We start from the raw sequence: 12241 nt of genomic DNA on the forward strand, positions 1-12241 counted from the left end.
AATCAGGATCTTTGATATGTTAAATGTAAATCATGGAATGATGGTTGTACTTGGAGGCTATTGACATGTCGGCGCAAAACTCATGGGAGGTTCGAAATCACAAAACATAAGGAGAACACTCATGTTTGTTTTCAAAATTGACACAGGATCAGCTTGATTCAAATTTCATAAGTATCGAAATTCAAAATTTGGTTAGAGTCTGGAGTATCTGTGGCCCTACTCCAAGAAGCCATTAAAAAACAATATGGCTATAATGTCAACTATAGACGGATGTGGCAAGCCAAGAGAAAAGCTTTGATTGGTGTGTTTGGCGACTGGGAGAAATCATATTCGGAGCTTCCGTATTGGCTGAGTACTCATCTCTACGGAAAGTATAAGGGGAAATTATTGACATTCTTATCTATTGATGCAAACAGATATATATTTCCTCCTTTCTTTTGCTATCGAAGGTGAAAATCCGTCCAATTGGTCATGATTTTTATGGGCATTGCGTGAATATGTTACCCAAAGAGGGGTATTTGCTTGATTTCTGACAGACATAAGGGTGCAATTAATAATGAAGAAATTGGTTGGAGTAAACCAGAGCATACCACCGATATTGTCTTCCTCATGTTACCAATAATTTCAATACAAATACAAATCAAAGTAACTAAAAAAATTGGTGTTTAAGGCCGAAAATCAACACCAAAGGCGTAAGTTCATTCGGTGAATGAAAGAATTGAAACAATTGCACCCTGAATATTTTGAATTTTTTTTCAAACATTGACTTAGAAAAATGGACATAGTCACATGACGGTGGATACCGCTATGGGTGGATGACAAGCAATGCAGCTGAATGCATGAATGGTGTTTTCAAAGATGCTAGAATGTTACCAACTACTTCTTTGGTTAGGCTAACATTCTATCACACAATACTGTATTTTGAATGTCGGAGACAAGAAATCAGTGAAACACTCGATTGTGGGGACATATATACAGAATATGCCCTAAAAAAACTGAAGATGTGGGGAAAACGAGTATCGGCACATACGGTGACATCTATTAACAGGGAAAGTCAAACTTTCGAAATACAAACTGGCATAAGTATGATTTCTCCCTATAAAGGACAATAAGCCCAAGTTTTAAGCTTGAAAGAAGGGACATGTTCTTGCAATAAGTGGCAATCATTCAAGACTCCATGCTCTCATGTAATTGCAGTTTGTAATTACATGCGTATGACATACCTACCACTTATTGATGAATGCTACAAATTGTACAATTTTAAGCGTTGTTATGAAGGCCGCTTCCATCCAATTCAACACCTAGATTATTGGCCAGAATTATCATTTACAGAAGTTCGTCCAAATGCGAACTTACTAAGAGAACAAGGTCGGCCAAAAAGTACATGCATTCATAATGAAATGGATTGGAGAGAAGCAAGCCAAAAAGTGTGATGTACAATTTGTAAAAGAGAAGGACATAACAGACGCACTTGTCCACACCGTACACTGGGTGCTTCGTTGTCTTCGGGTCATTAGGTGTTTTTTTTTTTACTTGTATTCTTTATGTATTTATATTTTTCATGTATTTGTATTTTTTATGTATTTATATTTTTCATATAATTGTATATTTTATGTACTTATATTCTTTATGTACTTATAATTTTCATGTAATTGTATATTTTATGTACTTGTATTCTTTATGAATTTATGTAATAAATTTATTTTATGTAATTGTATTTTTTTATGTACTTTTTATGTATCTTTTATGTCATGGATTTTATTATATAATGTAATTTGAAATTTTTAGGTAATGGAGTCTGGTCCTTCTAATCCTATACAATTGTATCAACAAAACACGCATCGTTCACAGACAATATAGGATAGTTCTTCCACTATAGTGTTGAGTTGTCAGAGAAGGGAGGCGACTGCACAACATGCTATCCCATTTGATCACCTCATTATTCTATATGTTCAACAAGCAGGTTTTCTTGGGTTGCACAAATTGGTTTCATCGAGCTTGATTGGCACCTTATTACTGTTCTAATTGAGCGCTGGAAACCAGAAACCCACACATTTCACATGCCTTGTGGGGAATGTACAATTACACTGCAGGATGTTGTCATACAATTTGGGTTACGAGTGGACGGGCAACCATTGACAGGTTCACTACAGTATGACTGGAAGAACGTTTGTGAAGAGCTCTTAGGTGTTCTACCAAAAGATCTGAAGGGATCAAAATTGAGTATCCCTTGGTTGGTGTTGCAGTTTCCAGAATTACCTCCCGATGCCGACGACATCAGCATACGTAGGTACACACGAGCATACATCCTGCAGCTTATTGGAGGATTTTTAATATTTAGTTTACGAAAGGACTTGATTGGAAATACTAAAGAAAAATACCTCTTCGATTCCTAAATTTTGAGTCTAATTTTTATTTGATTCCTAGATTCTGAATTGTTACATACGTAGTCTTTAAGTTTTTAGTTTGGTTCCAATTTAGTCCTTGAGTTCCAAAATGTTACAATTTTATTCTTATAAAAGTTTGAATTTTGATTCAATTTAGTCTTTAGCTTTCAAGATTTTACATTTTTAACTTCGATTTTTCATTAAATATCCACGTTCAATCATTGTCATCAATGTCTATTAATTAATTCCATATAATTAGGTAGTGATAGTTTAAATTTAATTTTAAGAGTGATGAAACTTAATTAATTATAATTGTTTTAAATAAATTAATTGAATTAAAATAAAGATGAAAAATGAGTATTTAGTAATAAAAATAATCGAGGTTAAAAGTGTGAATTTTGAAACTTTGGGATCAAATTGAGATAAAACTCAACTCTCTTGGTAAAATTATAATATTTTGAAATTTAGAAACTAAATTGGAACCAAAATCAAATTTTAATAATTAAATGTGTTATCTTTTGAACCTATAGATCTAGTTAAACTAGACGCATAACCTAAATATCAAAAAAGTATTTTCTCCCAAATAATAATAAAGAAACATTTATCAAGATGGCGAATCACTCTTCTTAAATTCCATTAATGCCAAAATAATAAAGAAATTCAACAAACACCATCATATAATTATAAATGGCTAACTTGTCGATGTCATATCACTTTTTTTTAATCAATCAACGTTCAATTTAACTTTGGAGAATCAAATTTAAAATCACAAACTCCAAATTTTGGTTCTATACTCATTAAAAGAAAGTTTTGAAATGTGACTTCCCAAATAGAAAATAACTTGTAGAAACTGAGTGCCATTACTTAGGGAAAGGTTTAATTAAAAGATAGGGAAGATAATAAAAACTTATAAAAGAATAAGACCATAAATTACAATTGATATTAAAATTTAACCCAATATTAATAAATCTTTTCACAAAGTTTTCTTAAAATAGTTCTTATAACAAACAATCAAATAATTAACCTTGCAAGCATTACTAAACAAATTAATGCTAAATAATTTAACATATAAAATTATTAAATGGAAATGTATTAAGCCTAAGGTGAAAGGTGAAAGAGATGGAGGAAGAGAGGAAGATAAAGAAAGAGACCATTTATGAAACCAAGAGAGGATTATTTTTTCATTTTGTAAGAAAAGATCACAACAACAATTCAATAAAAGCATAAAAAGAGGTGTACTCTAACATTACACAACTAAATTAGGGGCACACCTTCAATATCATTCTGGTTAGCGACAATAATCCTCTACATATTTTCACAATGATATGATATTATCCACTTTTTAGGATAAATTTTCATGGTTTTATTTTTTATTTAATTCAAAAGATCTCGTATCAATGGAGATATTGTCTATTACTTACATATTCATGATTTTTTTTCTTTTCTAACTAATATGGAACTCTGGTCGCACTCCAACAAGATAGTTGTAACACTCTAAGATTATATTCTTGATAAAAAATTGTTTTAATTTTGATTAATTTACATTTTTTCCTATGTTACAATCTTAATTTTAAGATATTCTTCGAGATTTAAAACCATATATTTATAAATCCATTTGTAGCAATTCAAATCGTTACATCTTTAGAGGAAAGATATAGGAGTTTCGACATAAAAGACCTTAAAATATGGGCTATATTACATAAAGGTCTTGAACATTTCATTTTTTACAAAAAAAAAAAAAAATGCCTATTGGATTTTGTTTTCCATTAATGTTAGTGGCTATTTACAATTTTAATCCTCGGTCCCACACACAAATATATATATAATTGTGATTCTCTCTCCTCCATGCACAGGCTTAGGGTTTCATACCTATTAATGTTTAAAAAAAAAAAAAAAATCATTGACTCCTCCACTTCCCATTTTTTTCTCCTCCCTCTCTTTCTCCTTTTGGCAATCTCACACCCCTCTGCTGTCGTTTCGCTCGTCGGATTTGGTCGATCGTCGTCGTCACCATCACCAGTCCACCGTTCACCCGTCGGATTCAACCACCATTCGCCAATCCACAACGCGTCATTCGTCCTCATTCATCAGTCATTTGTCCATCGAAATCGGTCGTTCGTCCTCGTTCATCAACCATTTTCCATCATCATTGACTTTGATCGTCGACCGCGAGTCGTCGAGGTAAGTCGTCGTCTTCTCATTGATTCTCGCTCTCATTCATAGTTTGCTCCCTTCGTTTGTATCGTGCACCAAGATCCAATCGCCTATATAGATCTGTGGTGGTCATGGCTGATGAAGGATAAGAGATGAAGATAGAGGGTTATGTGTTATAAACTCTCATAGGAAGATGGATAGATGAAGATACACTTTGTTTGTGCCGCCTATACAAATCTGTCGCACAAAGACCGAGAACTTTTCTTTTTTTCTTTTTTAAACCCTAAATATATATATGTTATAAAACCCCAAGGGAATCTTTACTTGATATATGTGAATTATATATTATTGTGTATATCATTGTTTATTTGATATATACTGTGATTTTATGTTGAATATTAAATCAATACATGATTTATATACAATGCAATAAATGATAAAGAAATTCGATTAAACAATATATACTCTTAGTTTTGTACTTTGTAATATCTATAGATCTTAATTTTGTATATGTTTCAAGGTATATTGACAATGTTTTAAGGTATTTGTTAGAATATAAAAATTAATTAATAGTTTTTTTATTTAAATTTTATTAATATTGTGATATATACAAATTTTGATGTGTTGGGATTCTGATTACTTAAATGGATATATATACTGTAAATGAAAGTTATAATATATACTTCGATTTATGTCGAACATTAAGCCAATATTATTTATATATCGTAGTATATTTCATATATTAGATTATACATTTTAAATAGCCATGAATCCCAAAAAAAAAAAAAAATAAATAAATTTGAAACCAACATAAATAAAAAATAATAATAAAATAAATATCATTAAATGCATTTTCTCTCTCCAATTAAATTAAATAAATAGAAAATCTCAACAAATAAATACATTTTTTCTCTCCATTTGAAAATATGAAAAAAAATCATATTATATACATCTTCTCTCTTCTCTCTATCATAAATACAGATTCTAGAGAAATATATAAAAAATTGGAAATAAAAATAATAAAAAAATTGATATTTGTCCAAAAATAATACTAAAGGTCTTTCTCGAAGAAATTCAAATAAGTTCGGCCAGAGTTGTTGTTTTCTAAATTTAAAAATTATTAATTAATAAGTAATAATAATTTTATTCTTATTTCCAACCATTTTTTACTTTGAATTTTAAAATGGTTTAAATTTTTTAAAATATATTTTTATCAGAAGGAGAAATCAGAACTGTTGAAAAATGTAGGGTAAATAAGAAAATATTTAGAATATTATTTTATTCAATTTCATATATAAAAAGTGGAAATCCTTATTATAAAATAGAAAATAAATAAAAGTAGAAAAACATGGCTAGTTTTGAGATTTGAATCCAAGTCATGTAAGAGGCTTAATTTCCAAGAATAATGTGGTTTTTTCTTTAAAAAAATGACAAATTCATGATTTAGGACTCAACCAAAACTATTGGTAAATTTGGGATAGTTTGGTTGCAAGAAAATCATTTATCGAATACGCGATTTTTGTATTCTACCTTATTTTTATTATGCAAAACTCGTACATCTCGTACATGAGTTTGTTCCTTTTTTTTCCTTTTTTTTTTTAAATATTAATGTTGCCTAAGAGGAACAAAATCCTTCTATTATTCTGTATTAATTATGTTATTAATTTGACCCCAACCAATTATTGTACTATTTTTTTTTTCTAATTCTCTACATAGCTGGTATTCTCTCTCCACATTTATTGTGTTAATTTAACTTTTTTTAAGTAATTCTTCCTAATATGTTTTCACTTTTCATCTGGTTCTCTTTTACCATTTACGTTCATCCACCTTGAATTTTTTCTTCATTGTTGTCACATATACCCATTTTTGTTTTTCATATACTTAATTTGAAATATATACCATTATATAGAAGTAATATTATTCTTTCATACAATCTAACATATAGACTAGACATGTATTTCTTATTTATTTTTATTAGAGCTTCTCGTAGATTTGATCAAATAAATTTAAAAAATTAAACCCATAGTCCAGACTTAGTACTTTTACAAATTAGTAAAAAACAAACTCAACTCATATGATACACTTGATATTCTTGATATACTTGATACACTTAATACACTATTGATATACACTTGATACACTATTAGTATATGTCTGATATACTTGATACATTGCTTATATACACTTGATACACTTGATACACTTGATATACTATTGATATACGGTTGAAAATGACTAGTTATTTAAGTGTTTAAAAAAAATCATAAAAATGATTTTATTGAAAATTACTTTTTCTCTGGTTATTCCAAACACGACCAAATTGTCAAAATGAGTATATATACTAAATTAAGTGTTAGTGAGCGTTAGGTTGAATCTCCCAATTGTACATTTTTACGCAAAAATGAAATAAACAACATCATTTAAAAAGGAAAAAAAAAAAACTATAGAAGGATAAAAAATGTAGCAAATACCAAAATTAAAATAGGTAATAACTCATATTGCTACAAACAAAGATACAAAAAGTATACACATCACTAGAAGAAAATATACACTGATATACTTTAAATGTGTTATATTAGTTGATCGATATACCAAAAAATAAGGATTTGTTAAAACGGAAAAATTGGAATATGAAATAAATGAAAATTTAAATCTGAGAATTTTGCCATATCTACAATTTTTCATATATTGAAGGCATACTCCTAATTATACATTTTGGATTTGTCACCCAAATTTCCTATTTTATTCATACAATCAAACATATATATTAGATGTGTATTTCTTATTCAATCTTTTACAAATGTATACTACTTCACGAAACTCTGAATGTTGTTGTTGAAAATGGTGAATCTTACTTCAATTTTTGAATGAATGTAGACAATTGAAGAATATATATGTATAAAAGAAAATTTCAAAATTGAAACATGTGAATAATTTAGGTAAATTCAATTGCTAAAATTTGGAAATATTTTTGCAAATAGGTATGGGAAGATTTTGCAAATTTAATGTGACAATTTTCAACCTTATTTGAAGTGATTTTTTAATTACATGTACAAAATGATCCAAATTAGAAAATATCATTTAAAATATTTTTAATATCTAAAAATTATGAAAAATCATGTATCATATCTACGAGTTTTGTGGCACAATTGACACCCAATTGACAACATGATTGTGTAAATCATGTACGGGGTCCACGATTTAGGCCGAAATCATGTACGGGGTCCAGTGATTCATTTATTAACTCGTGCAAGGAAAATTGTGTGCGAGATCTATGATTTACCTACCCTATTTTTTAGAGTAGTTAGATGTTCATTCTATTTTTGTTATTATTGATTTAAATTACATTCTAAAAAAAATAAAAATAAAATAAAAAGTTCCATGTAAGAAGATAGTTTTTTTCCAAACGGCTCGACCATAAGGCACCTTGAGCAAGTTTTAAAAACAAAAACCTATTTTTAAAAAACTATAAAAAAAAAAAAGTTCTTTCCATTATCAGAAACCTTTTAAAAATGGAAAAAAACAGAAAATTCAACTAAACACCGAACAGAACACGTTTTTTTTTCTAAAAAGTTAAAAACCAAAGATCGAATAGTAATCGGCGGCTGTGATGTTATTAAAAAAAAAATTTAAAAAAAAAAAAACAACAACAACAACACTAAAATTATTAAAATAATTTTCTATATTTATAAATAAATTGTTAAGTGGATTCTGAATGGGAAGTTGTTTTGCTGTGAAATAATGTTTGGTCTGATATTCAATAATTGTACTATATTTGTTTTCTCTAGATAACAAGCATGGTAAAAGTAACATGTACTTTTCCTATTTTTCCATAGCTAGTGGAACTTTTTAATTCAAAAAGATATTGATTTAAGAAGTTAATGCCTTAAATTTGTTTGGCATTATATGATTTAAATTTTATTTTAGTTCCACATCTTTGGTCATTTCTAGAAACTACTTTAACTTGATTATATATGACTTCAAACATTGTATTCTTCTATAATTTGTATATTTCAAATAAGAATAATGCACGTCTTTACTGGGAGAAGACATAGGAGAATGTGCTTCCTAAAATGAAAAATTTAGAGCCTCAAGTTTTAGATCGATTAGCCAAGTTGGTAAATATAGATCAATTGAAAAACTAATCGAATTGCTTTCGATCTAGCACTTTCAAACCTCGAGCATTGGAAATAATCCTGACATGCACATCGCCAACATTACATGCAACCATAGGTGACTGTTAAAGGTAGGGTATTATGAATAATCCCATTTGACAACCTCAAAGAGGAAAGTAAGTGATCTCCAAATGAAAACTCTGACCTCACTTCTTGTGTGCTTAGCTAAACTATACACTCTCTGTAATAGCATCAGAGTGTGATAGACTCGATATCATATCAATGCGAACATAGTTCACGTAGATCAGCTCGAAAGTGAGACCAAACCAGGAGAAGTAGGTTGGAGATCAGACCCACAAAAGACACATGATGATAACAAACGCGTGCAAGATTTGAGAGTCAATATAGTATATATTAGTCATTTAATAGAACACTTAAATTCAATTACGGGTGTATAGTATCTTTTTCTCATCTATTTCGTTTTGTGTTAGCTGTCAAATTTAATTCTTTTGACATGTTTTAGTAGTTACATCATATGATATAGTTGTTAATCAACATAGTCAACATGCAACATAAACATTAAGTTAAATGAATTAACAATAAATATTGTTAAGTTGAAGAATTCATACACATAGTTGAAACTTTCCAAAATTTAAGAATTAAATAAATAATTTTTTAAACAAAATGACCATATATTTACAATTTGAAATAGAATAAACATGAAAAGAAGAGAAATATGAAACTTAATCACATTATTTGTCATTACTTGGTGGAAAAGAAAACAAAATGAAAAGATGATAGATTAGAATGTGGTTGGTATGGTCATCTTATAGTGACCCACCACTATTTCATAACTTGAAAGTGACATTTTTGGAAAATGACTTGCAATCCAACCCAAAGACATCATCATAAACAAGAGAATCTGGTGTACGGAGCTTCAAATTTTATATAATTCCATAGTCACACTCACACTCACATCACACCACCACCACCTACCCTTTACTCAAACCACACTTTGATTAATTACACTTATCCTATGTATTGATATTTTTATCGATATTTATACATCTATCATTTATTCAATAATGATATAATAGGTAAATTAACATTTTTGTTATATCGTTAAAAAATTCACTGAGACCTTTCAAAAATAAACAACAAAAAATTACTAATATAATTATAATAAAAATAATAAACAAGCAAATTTGTTAAAGTATAAAATGTTTATTTATAAATTTAAATATTCTTTTCAATTTTTTGTTTTTATAATTTTTTTAAAAATATCTATCGATATTGATATTCTATCTACATTTTTATAAAATTGAGATCTCTACCTTTTAAATCTAGACTAAATAATAAACACGTTTTTTTTTTTTTTACAATATATATAAATCAATACATTCAATACAGGGCTTTGGATTCCAACAACAATTCCAATTCCACATATTTAATCAATTTTGTAAATGTATTTTTTAATGAAAAAAAAAAAAGCTTAAACTTCATCGTGCTTGTGTGAGAATATTTAGTTAAACTTTGTTAGTGTAAAATAAATGAGAGTGACATAAAGCTTAAAATTGAAACGTATACCAAATACAATATTTGAAGCTTAAGAATCTATAGACCACTTCTTAAGGAGTCTAATTAGGTATAGTCTTAAATGTTTAGGAATAACTATGGATTAACAACTAAATCAACCTCTCTCTCTCTCTCTCTCTCTCTTTTTCTTTTGAAGAGGTTATTACTCAGAAGAAAATACAGAAGAACTACACTCATTTTGAGCTAAAGACAAAAACCATAAAGGGAAGGAGCTAATCCAGAAAATAGAGGATTCACTGACAATAGCATAGAAGCCAAAGAGTGTGCTAAAATGTTACAATTTCAAGAGATGTGGTTGATTGAAAAGGAAGAAAGAAGATAAAGAGTTTTCTGAATTTTATCACAAACACCAATTTCATTTATGTATGAAGATGATCCATTGAGGGTTTTAACTGCAAAGAGAGAATCAGACTCAATTTCAAGATGATCATGAATATTAAGGCTTAGAGCCAAATCAACTCCATGATGAATAGCTGCGTGGAGGATCGAATATTTGACTTGAAGTTACTATTAAAAACCTTGAAGAGTCTCGGATTACAGTACCAATCGAGAAGGAGATTTTTTAGTAGCATAATAAGTACTATCATAATAACTATTAAAAATCATGATAAATACCATGATAAGTCTCTGATTACAGCACCTTGCCAACAAAGCTGCTATTAAAAATCAACCTTATTACTATCCTGATAAGTACAGATTTGCAATGAGATGATGATGAACTCTAGAATAACTCAACATTCCATTGTCACGAGACAAAATATTCCATACTTAGCTCTACACCATTTTGATCTAAACATCGATGCGAGTGCAACACCAAAAAAAAAAAAACCATATTTATATTTTTTTTTTTCTTTTGTTTGTTTATTTTTCATTTTTTGAAGACTTATTTTGTTTGTTTAACAACCAATGATGCAACTTTGAATGTGTAGTAACATATTGCAGACATGTATTGTGACCAAGGTGAGACAGGTATTTAGTAGGATAGACTTGATTTGCATGAAAAGGATGGTCTAGGGTGAACTCACATTGAACCAAATGGAAGATGATGTTCTAAATACCATTTTAGTTCCTAATATTTTTTTCAACATAAGCAAAGCCAAAGCCTCAATAGATGGGCGGTCAAAATACTCCAACAACCTATCTAGACAATTATGAGTCATTTCAATATGTGAACAAAAAATTCTAAGACATTAAACTATAAAATGAATATTGTTAATTTAATTTGAATAGTAATGTCTGACACAAAATTTAAAAATAATGAAAGAGATAGTAGCTAAAATAATGTATATGTTGTATTAGGTTATATTGAATATGAAATGTGATGAACACAACATTTTCTAGGGTAAAATATAAAGTCGATTTGATAGAGAATTTAGATTATGTTTTATGTTTTCAGATTCCATGAGTTCAGCTATTTGGTAGATAATTTGGATTCTATTTCTGAAAACTGTTTTTGGATTCTATGATCCAAATAATGCAAATTCTGAAAATAACATTTTTTATATTTTCATTGTATCTAAATTTTAAATTTTAGATTTTAAAATGCAGAATTATATAAATAAAGATATAAACATTTAAAAATATAATATACCATGTTATAAAAAATTCATTTAAAACATATATATAATATGTATTATGTAATATTTCATGAATTATATATTACAAAATAATAATTATGTAAATTTTTAACATAAATAAATTAATAATAGTTTATTGTTAACTAAATATTAGTGGCTAACTACATCTAATTTTATGATCTATAAATATATAGTATTAAAAAAATATTAAACAATTATTTAAATTAAAATCAAATTTTTAAACCTCCTGCCAAACACAGGTCTAAAAATATGAAATAAACTTAGTTTTTAATCAATGGGCATGAAGTTTGAAAGTAAAGTTTGTAGGAATGTATCAGCAACAGGGAAAGCAACAAGGATCATTAAACACTCTAATTCATTAATTTTGTCAGAATATAAAGCATGCTCTCGC

At 28.4% G+C, this 12241-nt stretch overlaps 1 protein-coding gene across 1 annotated transcript; it reads left to right on the forward strand.

Annotated features, from left to right (window-relative positions):
* The first annotated feature begins 270 nt into the window (after window positions 1–270).
* Window positions 271–2396, forward strand: LOC150031921 (serine/threonine-protein phosphatase 7 long form homolog). Its single transcript, XM_090308324.1, has 2 exons — window positions 271–371; window positions 1964–2396. The coding sequence occupies exons 1-2, from the start codon at window positions 271–273 to the stop codon at window positions 2394–2396; spliced, it is 534 nt and encodes a 177-aa protein (XP_090164450.1).
* Window positions 2397–12241: the final 9845 nt, after the last annotated feature.

The sequence above is a fragment of the Benincasa hispida genome, chromosome 12, assembly GCF_027475165.1.
Source record: "Benincasa hispida cultivar pf3 chromosome 12, pf3_genome.v1.1, whole genome shotgun sequence".
Lineage (NCBI taxonomy): Eukaryota > Viridiplantae > Streptophyta > Magnoliopsida > Cucurbitales > Cucurbitaceae > Benincasa > Benincasa hispida.